Genomic DNA, 18,857 nt, shown 5'->3' with positions numbered 1-18,857 from the left:
TAATTACTACTTGGAATACCAATTAAAGTGACATGCATCAAAAAAACCTACTATATAGGATCTTAAATTGTATATTACAGCAGAGAACTACAAATTCCAATAGATACTCCCATTGGTTTTTTGCCCCTCTTTCTCTGAAAGGGAACTTTTCTAAAAGAAAAAGCTAGGCATTTGGCTTGAAAACAAATGCTCATAAAAATCTGAATGGGAATCCAGGAAATGCATATAGTTCTAGGGCCAGCACTTTCAAAATGTCGAAAATAGTTAGTTTTAAAATTAGGAAATGCAGAACATATTTTTCTTAAAAAAACCCTGAATTTTATTTTATGTGTATTTCATACAAACTGCCCACATCTGCAGTTTTGAAATTCATGAAAGATTATCCATCATTTCCAGTAAAAGCATTTATATAGCTCAATCCTTGAAATGTTTATGCAATATTACCAGATGCCTACATGCACACTGAAGAGCTGCAGGAGTAGCTACTCCATTGAGACAAAGAAGATGCAAACAATATGATTCTCAATTATGAGAGTCTATCATACCCATAAAGGTAGTTGAACACTGCAGTAAAACACCGAAATGGTCACTAGGAGGAAATTATTAGAAGTATTGTATCATTACGCCATGCTGTGAAAATGTACATATTCCTTTTCTATAATTCAGCAATGCTTAGATTTACTTCTTCCAACAGAGCAGCTTGCTGGCTTCAGCCTAAAGCCAGCACTCAGGGTCTCTGGCTGGAGCAGATCTGAGAAGTCTGACACTTCCAGCCCCATTTCCATGGACACCTCTTTGCAGATGATCTGGAGCTCACACAGCCATGTTTTATAAAAGGGGATCCTTTGAGAAGGTCCCTCTGGGACTGTGTCCAGCACTGCCCCTGCCATGATGCAGCTGCAGGCCCTCAGTGGCACTCAGAGCTGGGCTGGGTTAATCAGGGAGAAATGCAGTGCCCTGCATGCCACTGCTATCACACTGCTGATGACCCTGGTGAGTTTATTAGGCTTCCTTTCTTTCAGCACTACAGCAATATTTAGTACTGGTGTCTGTCTGCTTTAGCAATCAGACTGTGGAAGCTGTGCTAGAGCCTGGCTTGCTTTCAGTCTTGTGGGCAAGGAACAAAACAGGCTCCCAGCAAGTGGAATAGGTCCCACAGAAAGATGCTGCCAGATGTACAAAAAGTGCACCAGTACAGGGGTCATGCACCAGTCTACACTGGCCATGCTGGAAAACTTTATCAGCATCAGGCTCTGGGAGCTGCAGCTGTCCTTTGACATATTTGCATCTTTTGTCTTGCCACTGCCAAAGGCCCAATGGCTTCCAGGGCTGATTCAGTGAGAATGAAACTGAGTGAGCAGCTGTGGGAAAGAGAGAAAGCAGGCAGCAGTGGCTGCTTTATCTGATTTTCCATGTTTTTTTCTGCCCATGGAACAAATCCATAGGAGCACCCCAGTGCTGAAAGAGGAAGGGCTGACAGTAAAACTAATAGAAAGGGGCTCTCCCTGGCATGCTCTTCCAGACACAAAATCAATTTTCTAGTAGAAATTAGCATGGGAGTTGGAGTTGCTCTGATTACCATTAACTTGCAGTTAATTTTTGTGCCCTTTGGAGGAGAGGCCAAAGCAATGGGACAGTGAGGAAACAGGTAGTCTTGGCACTGCTTCAGACACAGCTGTGCTACCAAAGAGAAGAGCAGTCAGGGAAGCGCTGGAGATACCAGCTTTGGGAGTGGATGCTCCTGGATTCAAGAATGAGTTCTTTTCCCTAAAGTCTCCAAAAACATCTGAGGATCCTGTCTTCTCTAAGACCAGAAAACAGTCTTTTGGAAAGGGAGGACATGAGAGCAAACAGCAAAGTGCCTGGGAAGAGGTTTCAGTAGATTGGACGCTTTGCCTCTCTTCTAGAGGAAGATACAGTCTGTCTCCAAATTACCTTCTAAAGTTTGCAGTCTGGCTGTTTGCTCTTACCCTTCTGTGCCTAGTAATTACAACTGCAAAAGTAATAATTCATTTAAATGTCAAAATAACATATGCTTTGTGAGTTTGATGATGGAAGAATAAATGGAGACAGATGAATGTTACCCACTGACTTTTGATAAAATTAATATAATTGTTGGGGGTTGGGGAAACAAACAGCATTAGTCTCGTACTTCTTTATATAATATTTAAGCAGAAGTAATAAATATGTCATCCAAGGTACCAGTGTACTATTTCATATACTGCAGGTGGTTCTGTAACAATGCTGTCAGTTCAACTAATTAGAACATAGACAAGGGAAGTGTGCGACCTGTAACGCTCCATTGTTCCTGAAGACAAAACCATAATGAAATATAATGTCTTCCTCCCATTGGAGAGTAATGAAGAACAAAACTAATTTGTCGGACCAAAAATTAATTAGACACATCAGATTCGATTGTACCTATTACTGTGAAAGTTTGCAGCTGTTCCTCATATTATTATGCCAATGATGGAATGTAAGAGGGACCAGGCCAACTGATGAAGAGAAATAATAGCTACAGCTTCAACCAGCATTGCCCTTATCTCCAATTTTACTTCTGGTTTTCCAAGTGAATGTTTTTTAGCATATCATTAGTGATCATAAAAGTTTTATTCTTGATCCTCTTTGAGTCTTCTATAAAATTTTTCAACATCCTGCTTCAAAAGTATGGGCACAAGATTCCTGTAGCAGGGAGACAATTTCTAACTAAAGGAATAATATACTTCCTACTGCTTCCTATTCTCCTTTTTTTGCTTTCTGGATAGTCACAGGTCTGTTATCTAAAATTACTCTGGGAGGCTAGTAGTTGATTATCCACCATGAAAACCAGTTATTTTCAGAAAAAAAACCCGAAACATTTTTAGAAGAATGAATCCTCTATTTAAAAATAACACCTCTTTTTATACACTGTACTCTGTATTTCATGACTATTAAAAGTTTTTACTGCTTAGAAACACAGCTTAACTCTCCTGCACCACTGACCTGTTCTCTCCATAATTCAGCATTTCTGGAGCTGTTCATTCTGTTTGCAAGTTGTTAAATGGTATAGATAAGCACCAGACCATACAGAACTCTATTATAATAACTCAATAATGTTTTCCCATTCATTATGATGTTTTGAGGTTTATTCATTAGCTCATTTTAAATCCATGTAACTAGTTTTTTTTTAATTTACATAAAAAATAATTTTCATATTTTATGATTTTGACTCCCATTCAAACCTTGGTGCCAACTCAAGCTTTTCAGAAATGGTATCACTTAAACATTGAGAAATAATTGCTAGCAATTCATAATCAATAGCAAAATTGTGCCTAAAGAAAAGGGAGATACAGACCATATATGTAATAAACACATCCAGCTTCAGGCTCCCAAAAGACAAACAGAAATGACAACAGAAACATAACCCAAACAGAAACTACTCCCTGTTACTTTTCATGCAAATGACTCTCAAATGTGCAAAGATGTCACCAAACAAACTTATTGAAGTAGACATTCTGGGATCATTTGAGGAACAAATAAATATCACTAAGAATTCTGGGAATCATCCAGCAAAGACCTTTGGTGCAAGTATAACTCACAACACATTAAGTGACACAAGGCTACCCATGTACTTAAAATGCAATGCACTTATTGTGCTTTGCTGGAATAAGTGCAGTGCATTTTGTGCCTAGTTAGATGGACCCTTTAGTGAAATAATTTTTTAAAAAAGGTCCTGGGTTTCTTGCATTTTCAAAAATCAATTTTTTGTTTTCATTTCAGGATATATATGTTTTCCCTTTGGTGTTTCTGTGGCTGCCTTTTCTAAACCAAGTGCTACCTTCACTTCCACTCTTGTATTTTTCTCTCCAGTGAGACTTCAAAGCTGAAGTATCCCAGCTTCTGTTTTGATGAATGGAGAACCTGAATATTAGTACACATTTAAGCAAAGCTTATGGGACAGCCTTTTCCAAGGGTCTACACATAATGGACTAGTCCATGTTTGGGATAGCGTATTGACAACATTTTCTAGAAAGAAAATATTTAGTAACAACAAAAGTCCCCCAAACAAACAAACAAATGTCCATTAAGTAATAACTAAGTTAGATCATACAGATAAAGGCAACAAAATACCTGTATCGTGCACTAAAAAGAAGTTCTACGTTGCAGAGCTCATTTCAGGTTTGCTAAACACAATTACTTCTAGTCTTCCATATTGTTCCCATCTTTATATTTTATACTCAGGAAAAATTTCAGAATAAACAAAACCTGTGTTTCTCTCCAGTCAGGAAATTAGTTCTGCATGGAGACCACTACCAAGAAACATCTATTTCAAAGGCTGGGATGATAATGCTACCTTTGCTGCCTAATTAGTCTAAAGACAACTTTTTCTTTGACAGAGGAGACTTGTCTTCTTGGGATATATGAGAAACACTGAGTTTAGACATTCAAAAAACAATGGTAAATAGCGCCTTAGGCACCAGTGGAATGAGTAAGGCAATATTCCAGCCATCTTAACAGAAGGAAAAGGGAGCTCGGGATCCACACATTTGCCAGCCTGTAGAACTGGTAAATTCATTTAAAAAACCACAAAAACATTAAATCAGTTTCACTAGGCAATCTGCATTTTCTCATATGTCTTGGGAAAATGCTTCCCTTCACTGTCTGCAAGAACTCTGCAGTAAGAGAATAAAACATCATCAGGCAGTGGGATGTAAAAGCTAACTAACCAGCTCTAGCCAAACCTCGTCTTTTCCTCCACGGATTTTTACGCTTTCAGAAGTGATGTATGAAAGCATTTCTGAGCGAAAAAAAACAAAAACCAACGACAAAAAAAACCCAGGCAAAACAAAACAACAGAAGAGACAATAACTTACCAATTATTATGGGTTGTGGGTCACTTTTTACTCCCACACCTGCACTGGTGCTTGCAGCAACTTCCACGCGGTACTGGATACCTGGATATAGGCCACCTATTACTACAGACCGAATGGCTGCATCTACTGTTTTGTTGATATGAAATCGAGTCTCATTACCTAGGCACCAGATCTGGGACAAAAGTTGATGTGTTAAAAGAGATGAAATTCTTCACACTCACACAATCGCAAATGGTTATGACATATCAAGGTATTTCATGGCAATCGCTTATTTGGGACCTCTTGACAATCTTACTTCCTCTCAGGAATAGCTGAAATTGGGATGATTTAGCTCAGCAAGGTATCCCAGATTAGCACAGGATCAAGCCAGCTGCTTGCAAATACCTCTCTGGACTCTGGCTCTCCATGGAGTGCAAATTCTGTGCTTACACTTCTTAGAAGCACAGACCAGATCATCCAAGTGACAAAGATGTGTTATACATTAATCAAAATCTGGTTTATCAAACCTTTTGTGTAAAAAAACCCCACATTATTTTCTATAAATTTCCTGCTGAATAGCAAAAGGATATGAGCACAGGTTGAAACATTTCTTAAAGCACTAAAGAATAAACAATATTCAAAAATTTTTTCAACTTCCTTTCATTGCACAAGATTCTCCAAAGAGGTTTCAAAACCAACCTCTAGGCATGTTTCTTCAGTTAATGCTATCTACAAATATTGCTTCTGTATTACTAAAGAAAGCATCCACTACGACACAAGAAAATCAATGCATAAATATACCACAGGTATGCTTACATAAAAATAACAGCAGAAGAAAACACTATTGGTGAAACAATTATCAGTGACAAACTAATGCATCTAAGCAACAGCAATATCTTTACACCTACTTTGACCCTACTCAGTGTTTTATGACACCTTCTCTCTTTTTTTTTTCTGTGAAATGCTGAGAAAGATTTGAAGAGGAAAAAAAACACCTTGTTTTCCTAAACCTAAGGTGATCCTATTTGCCAGCCGGAATGCTTTAAAGTGAGTAACTATTGCATTCATTCCTTCACTCTCTGTCTGTCCCAGTCTTAGGTTACAACAGCTATGAGATGCCCCTAATTAAAAGCATTTAATTAATGAATGAATTAACAGGCATTCTGGTGGTTGAAGTGGAGTCAACAGATCTGCTTTCAATTTGTTAGAAAATGCACTGTGGAACTTCAGCAATTATTTTATACTCAAATAAATATTAGACACTCTGCACCATTCACTGTAGCCAGTTCACTACTCAGGCAGCCACCTAATCTGACACAGGAGGGCTGTAATAGGTAGTGACTCCAGCCAGTTTTATACACAGCCCAGAGGCCTGAGCACTCACCTGGAACACAGCTTTTATTAGACATCAGCCCACTTTATTTCACATCTACATGTTTTGTACTTTAGAAGCATGCTTTACTCGTTTGCCTATAAGTTCTGGATGGTTTATATTGACTTATACTGGAGTCAGGATCAAGATTAATTAAACCAAAGGATAATTATTAATTGATATAAAAATTAGATCAATAAAATCCTGGGATTAATAAATCTTGATATTGACTAAAAGCAAAACAAAAGAAGTGCTATGCTAAACATAAACATAGTGAGCATTTACTGCATCCCTCTGACCAAGTGAAAAGCTGGAAGAGGTTGAACCATTATCTGATTTAGAAGCCAAGCACTTTCTCCTTCTTCATGCTGTGTTCCCTTAAGATACAGCAGGGAGAAAAAATCTTTTTATGTGAAACAAGCTGCAGTCACCACTTCCACCCTTTGTGAGACTGTCAAGAAAGCTGCCCTAGTCCATTTCAATTAAACATTTCACATTTGGTGTATATAGGCCAGGCACAGCAAGGTTAATTTACCAAACTGTGCTCCATGCTGTGACAAGGCTGAACCTCGCCCAATCATTTTCTCCACCTGAATAACAGAGTGCATTTTTTCTTAATGTTGTGAAAATATCCTTGTGCAAAAGTGATCTTAGTATGAAATTACAGACTACAACAACATTTAATGTATAAGGAGTGGATATTTTGAGCCACCATAGCAACAAAAAAGAAGAAAATACAACCAATGCAAGAAACTCTCATGTAGCAAACTTTGGATATACTAGCTGTGTTCAACCTGTTTTTCAGAGGAAACAACCTGGCACTCTAGGTTGTGAAGCTTGATAGAGACAGGACTTGGAAGAAGTCTTGAATTCTCCCAGAACCCCAGTCCTTGACTTTGACCTTGTAGTATTAGGATTAGCATTTTTGCGGAGGAAATAAAAAGCAACTTTTCTGCCAGCTTTGCTGACAGATTGAAGGTACTCCAAGACAGGGACTTCACTGCCTGTCTTTGGAGTGCAGAAGCCCCTTGCAAAAAAAAAATATTCCCTCTTCTTCTTGTTCCACAGCAGGGAAAAGCTAGAAAGATAAGAACTGCAAACTGGCTAGAAATTACAGCTCTCTTTCATATCCATCTCATGGTGGTTTTGCTTTTTAAAACACCAGTAATAATAATAGTAATAGTAATAATAATAATAATAATAATAATAATAAAAAGAAATCCATAAGCAGTCAGTCCTCTTTCTCTATATAATTATATGGGCAGCTGTAAATGCTGTCAGAATCTAAATCCATAAACAGTGCTATTGTTCTGTAATTCAAGCAGGCTGTTTCCCTAAGCACACAACCCTCCCACAAGACATGGTGTGTACCTTGTACTCCTGGATGACTCCATTTTGGTGATCTGGAGGGGGAGGATCCCAGGAGATGCTGATGCTTGTGCTGTTGTGATTTCCAACTGTCAGGACAGTGACAGACTGAGGAGGAGCACTGGGAGCTACACCAAGGAGAGGGAGCAAACAGAAGCAAGGCATTAATCCATTTGCTAGGACATGTATTTTGCTGAAGCAGTGCAAGATCTAGCAGACAATATAGAAAACTTACACTCCTAGGGATGCACTTTTGTCAGGCACTGACAATGTTGAAAAATGCCCTTCTAAAGAGAAGCACAGGGTTGAATGACAATGTGGAATTTGTGACAATGGAGAACCAACACAAATCACTCCTCATTTATTTATATTTGGCATTTCTTAAAGTGTGCATTGGAAGTGTTCTCACATTTGCCTTTGTCTTCCATAATATGCATGAATAACTATGGATATATCAACTAAGTCACATGTGAGGCTGCTTCACCTGGCCTGAAAGCTGTTTTGGTTCTTCTATTTTTACATGGTCTAATAATTATGTGAGCAGCCAACATTTAATGATCCTCTTTTGTTTGCTCTCCAGGAAGACAATACCAGGTTTAAACATAGAACTGCATGTCCAAACTGGAAAAGGCTTAAAATGTTCATGGCTTTACATCAAAAACCAGTGAATAGAGCAGGTGCTAAGTTAGGTCACATATATACTTCTGTCCTTTTCTGCCCCTAGGCAAATTGCTGTCTCTTCAGAGTCATGTTCAGTTCAACCATTCACAGCTGTTTGGCTGGTCACTGCACATCAAGGCCAATTCTGCAAGACAACTGCTTGCCAGCCCTGCTTGTTGTCTAGAAACGTGAAAAAAAACCCAAAACCAAAAACATAGTTATTAGTGACCAGAGCTATGCTGGCAAAGCCCCTTTTGCAGCTATACCAGCAGCAGGGTGCTTCTGCTGGCTCAGGGAAGTGGTGCAGGAGCTCTGCTATGGAAAGGTCTCCTCTGTGAGCATCTACCATATCCATACTGGGCTCTCCTAGCATGGCTGTGGCTTCCAGGGAAGAAGACTGTCAGTATGGCCCTGCTCAGCCACCTAAGACTTCTTGCAGCCCCCCTCATCCTTCCTTTGCTCCCAGGCAAGTGTTGAAACTCCACCACAGTGGCAAGCTAGGCCACCGAGGTCGACTGTATTATATTAAGGTATAGTCCCTGGGGTGAAAAGCTGATGGATAGCAGCTGCTTGGAACTGGTCCTAGAATTCATTTATTCCATCTCTCCCAGTCTGTCTACCCAGTCTTCAACAAAACTAATAGAAAGAGGGCAGAAAAGTGTGAACTAATAAAGCAAGCATGGAATGACACCTCTTCCAGGACAATTTCCCAGTCCACAGGAGGCTGTGGCTTAGACACCTTCTGTTCTAGGGAGGTCTTTGTCTTGAATAAAGACTTGTGGAATTTGTCTTCCATATATTTTTCATTGCTTTTAATCTGATATTTAAACATTTCATATGAAATATGAAAGCTGATTTTGAAAACTTATGGTAGACATCATAACAGAACCTAAAATATTTATCACTCTCCTGCCCCAGCTTCAAACCTAGATAACAACATGGTTTGGGCCATCTCACATCATGTGTCAAGGCTCCCCGACTCCAGCCCCCTGGCCAGAGTGACTTCTTCACTGCTAAACTTTATGGTAACAGAACTCTAGGCTTTAACAGATATCCATACCCATCCTTGGACCATGCTTCCCAGAAAAGCCAAGAGCCCCTGGCATCTTGGTATCAAAGTCTGACAGGTTTAATATAAATAAGCACAGCTACAGATATCAGAAGTGTTCAAGCCTCTTGAGTCAATTCAGATATTTCTGTTGTTCTCCACAGCTTCTTTGAGGCTGGCTGAGTTCCCATGTTGGAAGCTCCTCAGCACTTGACCTGGCACAGGCTCATGGAGCTGAGCTCAAATCTTTACCCTGATAACCCTGAAAAATTGGAGTGCTCTGCTGCAAGAATCACACAACTTCAAACTGGGGTATCAGAGGTGAGGACAAGGGACCATACAGGATTACAGTAGAAATAAAAATATTTTAGATGAAAAATGAAACACATATCACAGTCCTGGGAGGCTTCACATTTCGACAGCTACATTTTCAGATGCTGGTTCAGCTGCAAAGCTAATAATGCTTGGTAGCGTCCTTGTGACCTTGCCTGGCACAGAGAAACAGGGAACTGGAGGGGAGAAATGGAGCTGAATTGTGGACAATTTGACTCTTAGCCAGCTCGAGTGAAGCATGGAAAGGTGGCCTTGGGCTACTCCTTGCAATCGTGCAAAGCATAAAATTGGTGAAATAAATAGTTGCATTGTGTACTTTATCGCAAGTGAAATAATTTGCTACACAGTAAAAAATTAGCATTTAAAAAGTCTTCAAGTTATTCAATAACAATAAAACTGTAAATAAATGTATGTGTGTGATATTAATTAGAATATTTTATGTGAAAATAATAATCATAAAAATGGCAAAGCTTAACACTGCATAACTCTTTTTGGTTTTAAGTACAATGGAACAACTTGCTCAAGCATATTTACCTTCCTTACTGAAACAAAAAGGGAATTCAGAAATATCACGTCTTATATAAGCATACCTGGGGGGAAAGGAGAGTGTGAATGCAAAAGAAATGCAAAATGAATAGCATACTCTAAAATTAAAAAAAAAATACTGTATTAATTTGTTTTTGCATTTAAATTGCATGAACATTCTAGTTAATATTCTACCAGGGTGTGTTGGTGTTTTTGAGGTTTTTTGAGGACATAGGATAAATTTGAAGCAAAATTAAAATTGCAGCTAATGAACGCAACTGTGGAAATATCATTTTAAGAGCTGTATTAAGGTGAGCAGAAATTGACAGAGAGCAGCTGATAAAAGCTAAGGAGACTTCCATTCCTGTCATATTTTTGTGGTGACAAACAAGATGCAGGACAAGTACTACTCCATAATGTTATTCCAAAGGAGATTTAACAGTGGATGCAACTGAGAAAAAAAAAAAATCATCTGTCTCTAGAGAAAGTATGAAAGAAATTGTGAAAATTATAAAATAAAATCTTTGATTTAGCTCCCATTGTATATGTGTACACATGTTTGAATGTACCAGTTCAGCGTCCTCTCTCTGATAATATCACTCTGTAAGCTGGCACCGTGATATAAATTAAGCCACTCGTCTGACACTGCTGCAGTTATTAAACAGATCACATTGAAAAATAACATTTTTAAAACCGTTTTCTCATTTCCCTTGCTGCTGCCTGGTGGAGAACACCTTGCCTGCTTCTTGACAGGTCAATTATTCCAGTGCTCAGCTTCTTCTTACAGATATGAAAGAACCCAAATCGCTGCTCATCTTTTCCAGACGCAGCCAAACAGAATTCCATTTGTTACTTTCACAAGGCCAAAGAGGCAGGAGATGGATGGATTCTGAACTGTGACAAATGTCTGATCTAGAGGAAAAGTCTATCTGCAGCAAAATTGATTTTTAGAGGTAGGCCTCAGAAGTAATATTGAATGTAAAATCCAATCCAGCAGAACGTTGCCACTACCTTTCGGTCGTACTTTGCCTTTACCAGGGATATTTGCTTTGATGTTGCAAAAAAACTTCCAACACTTATATCACTTTTACAAATTATTTTCTAAAAATAGTATAGGTGACATTTTTTAAAAGTCAAGTCTAAAAAAAGCTCATTTTTGAAATGGAATCACAGGCAACACAGCACCTTAAATAGACTGCCATCTTTCTTCTGTGGAAGGGGAGCAAACCACCATCATTAAACATTCAGTTGATACTATTTTTGAAATACATGAACACCAATATAATTACAAAGATAATATGAGGAACTAAAGGAAATATCAGTAAAACTGGATCTACTGAATGTCTTAATTTTCTCATGGAAGTAACTAATTTTATCACCCAAGGAAGAGGAAGAATTTTTTTACAAGAGCTGACATTCTTCTGGTGATAATATTATGGGTCCTATGCTGATGCTTTTTGAGAGGAGATACTTGTAAACAGACTCCTTGAAGGTTATATTAATCTACAAAGCAGATCCTAGGCTGTGAGTTATACATATCTGCAGGCAGGAATATTTTTTTTACATCTTCACTATATGGAAAGCTATTCCATATGAACAAAGTGTCCTTTAAGGTAGGAAATTACCTGACAGGCTCTGCTGGGAGCTAAGGTTTATTAAAGAGAATGTCATTCCTCAAGTATTTTATAGAACTAAACAGGGGGTATAAGACCTTCTTTCTTTTTCAGTAGTTCTTAATTTACCTTTAGCAAGAAACAGTTAGATAAACTAAATAAATACTGAAAATCAATTGAAATTGGACAAGAGGAAAATCTGCTAGTGAGAGGACAAAATCCCACATTCTAACCGCAGAAAAGAAAATTAATCTGTAGAAATATTTTTTAAATTTTCTTTTTTATTACAAGAAACTTTGCTCAGAGTGCTGTAAACATATTCTTCACCAACTGATATAGGCTTTGTAGTTTGAACAAAGAACTGGGGACCAAAAAATCCCAAATTCCAATCAGACTTGAAAACTGCCTCCCTGCACACTCTTCTACATGTTGCAGGACCCTGAATTTCCTCATCCATAAAGTGCAGCCAAGCTATCTTCAGTTTTACTTACATGTTGGGTAATAATCATAACAAATCAAAGAGAAAAGTGAGTAACAAGCAAGTCTAGAATTAAAGAGTACTTGGCAATCAGCACTAAATTAAACCTCAGGAGACTACTGTAAATGATTAAGATGCACTTTCAGTAGGAAAGAAAGAGTGCACTCAAAACCCATTGAAACCATATGAACATCTTAAAACTTCACCAGTATTTCTTTCTCTTGCTTTAAAAAAATTAAAAACATAAAAAATCAGTAACACAGAGAGAAGATGAATCCTCACTGTTAGGACCATCCTACTTTTACAGGAGAGATTCTCCAGGCAAAGACTGCATTACATAGGTAGAAAGGTAGTTTTCTAACAGCAAATGGTTAAAATGACTTACATCTCACCCCATTGTCTTTACTTTTCAAAAGAAACCCAGCAGCCCTGGAGTGCACATGCTTTAGCACAACTATATACAAGGCAATATGCTATAGATATAGAAGCTTGAGCATTTCAGAAGTATAAACTGTTCACTCTGTCTGAATCCTGACTGTTTCAGAGAGGCTTCAAAGGTGCTCAGGGGAATCCTCTGCAGTACTGAACAGGGCAATTTCATGAACACTCTGCTAACAGAAACTCTGAAGTGCTGTGCCTTTGAGACTGGAGTTTCTCCAGACTACTTAAATATATGTCCTTCACTACTCCTCATTTCCCAGCCAACTGTTCATCTACATTATTACCCATTCAGAAAGATGTGCTTAGTATTAAACACTCATCTGTGAGAGCTTGCATTTATTTTATTTTCAAAGTGCAGACCAAAGTCTTTTATTGCAACAGCAGTAGTTACAAAAGAAGGGCTGCAGTGTGCACTTTTTGGAAGACCAAAATCCACCTGTACCTTAGAAGGATATAGCAGCTAGAAGAATATAAAGCAGTGCAGTACTTTCTCAGGGGATATTTACAGCACAAAGCTGAATATAATATCAAATTTTAGCGTCACCTCAGTGTGTTACAAGCAGAAATCACGCGGAGGAAACAGAGATGAACACACGCATGCACAGAATAACCTCCAGTGTCAGCTATGAAAGCTCGTTGCTTTTGTGCCCCTTTTACCAACCTTCCTCTGTGGTACGAGCAGACTTGGATTCACTGTCCATCCCCTGGAACTCATTGAAATAAGGGCGAACCTTAATTTCATAGGTGACCCCCTTTCTCAGGCTGACGAGGACGGCGCTGCGCTCGGTGGGGACCTTGACCTCCAGGTTCTGCCACACGGCTGGGGCAGGCAGGCCCGAGGTCTGGCGGTACAGGACTCGGTAGCCCTGGATAAACTGGGACTGGCGGTCCACCTAGCAATGACAGTAAATAATACATCAATAAACATATTACAGTAAACAAACAAAACCCCATCAACCCCACAAACGAAACCCCAAAAATCCCAACAAGCCACTGTGTAAAAAGAAAACAAGCCAGTTGCCTAGAATAGTTCTACCCTCATCAAAAAGAGAAAATTCACAATTATGATGCTGACTTTATTAATCGAACTACCTTCTTGCAAGTCACTGTTGATTAATTGTCTACAAAGAGTGTTTGTCTCACATTACTGGTTATAGAATATTTCTTTCTGCTTTGCTTTCTCCAGCTCTATATATCATGACAAATACCACCTTAAATCATAAAACAAGGCCCCCACCCCTGCAATAAATCATGAAAAGAAAACTTTGGCATAAGGCTTGCTGCATGTAAACTTACTAAGCACATCTTGGCTACTGATGTGCTGAAATAGGAGAAGAAAAGAAAAACAAATTCTTTCAGAAAAGGACAAGTCTTTGAAGATACCCTACATGCTTACAATTAGTCCATTACTTGGCTCACAGCTCATGAAATGCACAGCAAATTAAAATAAACATAAGACAGATGCAGAGAAAACAACTTCCAAAGACATGTGCTGTTTCTTGTGTTCACAGTCTGAGCAGCCCCTTTGCATCCTGGGGTTGTGACGCTCTCAGGCCATCAGATGGAGATGGAATGTTGGTTTTGGTTTATATTTTATTTGTTGCTAGGCAAGCAGAATTCAAGATTGGACCGTGGAAGTTTAACAATTTTATCCTATAAACAGGATTTTTATTTGAAGAAAAGCTTTGTATGTGTTTTATCTTGGAGAGGTTGCATGCCTCTATTTATCTTCCAAAAAAACCCAAAAAAAACCCCAAAAAAACCCAACCAATTTCATTGCTAAAAGTAAACCAAACAAAACTGCTTCTGTAGCTGCCAAATAAAGAGCAAAGAAAGTGCATTACAAATAGCAAGATCATACAGCAGGCTGTTTGGTAATTCTGTGTTATAACTTAGACTCAACAAGTAGGATATTTCTTATGTTCTTGTCAATTTGCATGCTCAAAGATATTCCAGAATTAGAGAAACATTTGTTTGACTTAAGAATAAATGAATTTAAGGCTGACAACACAAACCACGCTCTATTTCGCTCCTCCTATAATCTTGTTACAGTTTATTGAGGCATTCAGAGGGGACACAGATTCTTAGACATTAAAAAGCAAGGCAAGCAAGAAGAAAGCTTTATTTATGAAAGCAAGGCAGAAATGTCTTTCATCAAAACTGTCACTGTTAAAAACCTTGCAACATATGTTACAACAACATTAAGCTTGCATTTTATAAACTTCTCTGCATTCACTTTAAGTGAATTTATGCACTGAAAGAGGGATATAACTCACAATAATAGCTTGTTAATACCGAAAGAATCAAGCTGTGTTTTTAAGAAGAACATTAAGCAGCTGTTTCCAGATGAAGGGAGTCTGTAAATCAGAGTAAACTGTTTTTATCCATGTTTGACTTTGATTAACTAAATGTTTTATGGATATAAAGACTTTATGAACCTCACATTTAGTACAAAATTCAGCAAAAATAATGCTTTTATCCACTTTGCAATAGAGATTTTTAACCTAAATTACAATATAAGCTTATGATGTTTAATAATCAAACACTGAGTTTGATTCTTGCTTTACTTCTTAGTTAGAAGCTACACTGAAAGATGCCATAACTTTGTTAGAAACTTTCCATTTTGTCTTTGCTCTATTTTTAAGCTCTACTGACTGCTGCCTAGTGGAGAAAACTGAAAATTCAGAACTGACTTCATTGAACAGTAGCATTGTGTTGTTACAACACAGTATGGAAAGTGTTTAGTACAGCATGGCACAAACAGAAACTCACCCCCCAACTCCCTGAGAAGATAGTAGCTAAAGAATATAAATTTTCAGTTCCTCATATTTTGGTACCTACTTCCAGACAAACTGTCCATACACATCTTTTCCTCCCAGACCTCTAAGATCTTAAATTGCAAGACTAAACAATAGAAGGAATATGAAAGCAGAATGCAGTGGTACCACAAGGCTGTCACATTTATGGGTGCTATAAACTAGTTTGATTTGGGGCTTGCTTGAATGTCACAGAACTTTCAATTAATAACTTGATTACAGGAGGGCAGAGTGATCTGCCCAAATAACAGATTATTGACAGTGATTTCATCGTTCAGAGTCTGGGAGGGTACTGACAAAAGAAAATATTATACATTTTTAATGTTTTCTATAAACATCCAGTCGTGTTCAGTATCAAGGAGAGGATACAAAGCTCTCTCATACCCAATTAAAGCTAGTCTGTGTGAACAGGGCCTTCTGTAGGGTCAAAATGTGGGGAAACTACTTAGAGGGCACTTTACTTACTGAGAAAGGTGGATTTTAAAATTTTGTTCAGAGTTTTCAAATTAATAAAAATTTCTCTTGATAATTACATAGATTAACCATAAATATTTGTAAGAGGTAGGACAGGTATATTTCACATATGCATACACACACGTGCATACATAAGTGTATGTTTATCTACAGTTACACAGTCATATATAATACAAAGTGACAGTGACTTCACAATTTTCTCCATTTCTGTGGTAATGATGTGTCATGCCACGAGCACACTACTAAAAATATCCTTATATGATTAAAGACATTAATTCAGCTATGCAACTCCAAGTTTGGCACACATTCACACACAGGCAGAGCTGCAGAAACATGCACTCTGGCTTGATGAAAGGATAAAGAATGTAAATGGTTGCCACTTCCTTACACAAATTACTCAGCATCATTTCAGTAATTGCAGGAATTCTCTGTGTTGAGTACTGGGAGCAGAGAATATTTCTAGTGGGTGATATCAACTCAAAAGATCTGCAACAGTTGCTGATATCAAGACACACTTGCTCCCTCAAAGGACAGGGCAGAACACGCAGATGCTCCTTTGAAAGGCGGGAGAGGACAGAGTCTGGGCAGGTGGTGCTGAACACTGACCTAACGTGATCTACAAGCAGAATTGGTCCTGTGTGCTCATTCTCACCCCCTTTTATGAGTCCTGTAGGTGCAGGAGGCATCTACAAAACCATTTCTGCAGAACAGGAAGGTCATTTTCCCTGCACATGCCACAGCTGAACACCAGACAGGTTCAATAGCTCTTACGTTGTTAAAACAATGGCAAGAAACTCATAATGCTTCTTATGCTGCAGATATAAGCTCCTTTCAAGCAAACCTGCTAATCTGCACTCCAAATACATTTTGAAATATGCTCTGTAGCATGCACATTTCTATTCCAAAATACCCTAAGAAATCCTCCTCTCTCACAGCAATACCCACAGCAATTCTCCAGCTGGGCAGAGTAGCTTGCAGGCTGTGCTACTCTCCCTGGCACAGACTCACAGGAGTCTCTGGAAATTCAAACTGCACTAGCATTTAGTATCCTACAGGAACAAGGCAAATGGTGATGATAATCTGGAAGACCATCTAAAGGACTTGACTCTTGAAGCTTCCAGTGAAGTACATTCATTTAAAATCTACACCAAATTTAAAAAACAGTGGTAAATAAATTATCCTTCTGCCTGGTAGCCTCCGAGAAGGCAGTAAGGATTTCAAAGCAGCAATTCTTTTGCCATGTTGAAGAACTGATTTTTTTATTCCTGCTTATGCCACAGGGCTTCTTTATAATGCCGGGGAACATTTCATATTTGGTCACTAATGAAACTTTCAGTTTAATGCCCACTGAGGCTACAAGTTCTGACCCATAGCTGAGGTCAGCTAAAAAAGCTCTTGGAGTACAGAATATGCTCTTGCTATGTGAAATGTTTTAATAAAAGTAAAAATAAATCATGTTCAAGGCTTAAAATTAGCCATTTGATAACAGTGGGCATACCTGCCTCCACAAGTCTCATCAGCAATAACTATCTCTGCACCTCACCTCTCTATGTGTAAAGTTAGGATAATGACACATTTTTATCATTGTGATGTTAAATTCAGTATTATTTGTGAAGCACACAAATGTTACGGTTGAGAGCATGACAGATAAGCAAGCATGTGAGACAAAATAATAATTTTTATTCAATGCAAGGTTTCAATGGTATGAATTTAATAAGACCTGGCACCACACAGAGAATAAAGAAGATAAAAAGAAATGTTTAATAGCTCCATGAAGAAGAGATCCTCTACGTGACCAGATAATTACAGCTATATTTTAATATCTATACACAAGAGGAATAAATTTAAGTGGCAATGAGAATTTAACTTTTGACATTCCTTTTCTTATTTTTTAACACTGACATTGTAAGCCTGATGTTCTTTTCAAAATATGTGTGTATATGTATGTGCATATTTTTAAATTGCAACACAGCCACAGGGAACTATTTCCAAAAATTTATACTCAAATTTGAAAAAAAAATAAAGAGAAAGCAAAAGCAAAACAATCTCATAAAGGAGAGGAGAAAGTGGTGTTAATTTGATGTGAGTCAGGGTGCCAGAAAGCCAGTAACCAAGGACATTCCTTGGCATTCACCCTCTGAACTGCACAAATCCAACACAAAGAGTCTTATGACTCTCGTGGCACTTCTGTCCTTTTGTATGATAGCTACACTATCTATCCATTTTATGTTAATAGTGTGGACTTTATTCTCTGGATAGAGTGGGGTTTTTTCCTAGAGACTATAGTTAATTAATTGTTTTTGTTCTGGTTGCTGGGTAGTTTCTAATTAGCTGCTTCAGAGATCTTTCTTTGTGTCTTTCTTCCCCTGGGCAATTCCAAAATGCCTCTACAGAGGTCTCTGTGCTTGTCAGGTGGCACAGGGTCACTGCTTTGAGGGATCTTCCCAGTAAGCTGGTATCCATAGCATTTCCAACAATTTATCTTTACCTTACCATTTCTTCACTCATTGTTCAGTAGGGGCAACAGGAAATTCTTTTAGCGGAATATATATCACACACACACACACGCACACACAAATGCATACACATAAATATAGATTCATACATACATATATGTATATAATTAAAATATGATGATGGTTACATGGTACAAAACCAAATTTTATTTATATTGGAGCTTCCTTTTGCGGTATATGCTAAAGCAAGGGCCAGCCTATGAATCTGTATTTCTGACAGATGCCACACCCAAAAAAGGACTTGAAGGAGCACCACCTGGATGTGATCCAGGTTTACAATTACTCTCTGCTAACATCCAAATTTTCTACTATTGATCCATCTGCTTGGGCAAAAGGGTTTGCCACAAAGGTTAGTCAGCCTGTTCTGGAGGAATTGTAGAT

General features: G+C 38.2%; 1 protein-coding gene across 4 annotated transcripts in view; it reads right to left on the bottom strand.

Moving 5' to 3' along the window:
• The window catches only part of ROBO2 (roundabout guidance receptor 2), a 1,014,282-nt gene that overhangs the window by 63,331 nt on the left and 932,094 nt on the right, over positions 1–18,857 (bottom strand). For all 4 annotated transcript variants that reach the window (XM_064410930.1, XM_064410932.1, XM_064410928.1 and 1 more), the window contains 3 exons: positions 13,332–13,563; positions 7,576–7,700; positions 4,854–5,025 (listed from right to left, as the gene is read on the bottom strand). In XM_064410930.1, coding sequence (XP_064267000.1) covers positions 4,854–5,025; positions 7,576–7,700; positions 13,332–13,563 — 529 coding nt within the window. The remainder of the gene's footprint in view (positions 1–4,853; positions 5,026–7,575; positions 7,701–13,331; positions 13,564–18,857) is intronic.

The sequence above is a fragment of the Passer domesticus genome, chromosome 2, assembly GCF_036417665.1.
Source record: "Passer domesticus isolate bPasDom1 chromosome 2, bPasDom1.hap1, whole genome shotgun sequence".
Taxonomy (NCBI): Eukaryota; Metazoa; Chordata; class Aves; order Passeriformes; family Passeridae; genus Passer; species Passer domesticus.
This window is presented reverse-complemented; position numbering and strand designations above follow the sequence as displayed.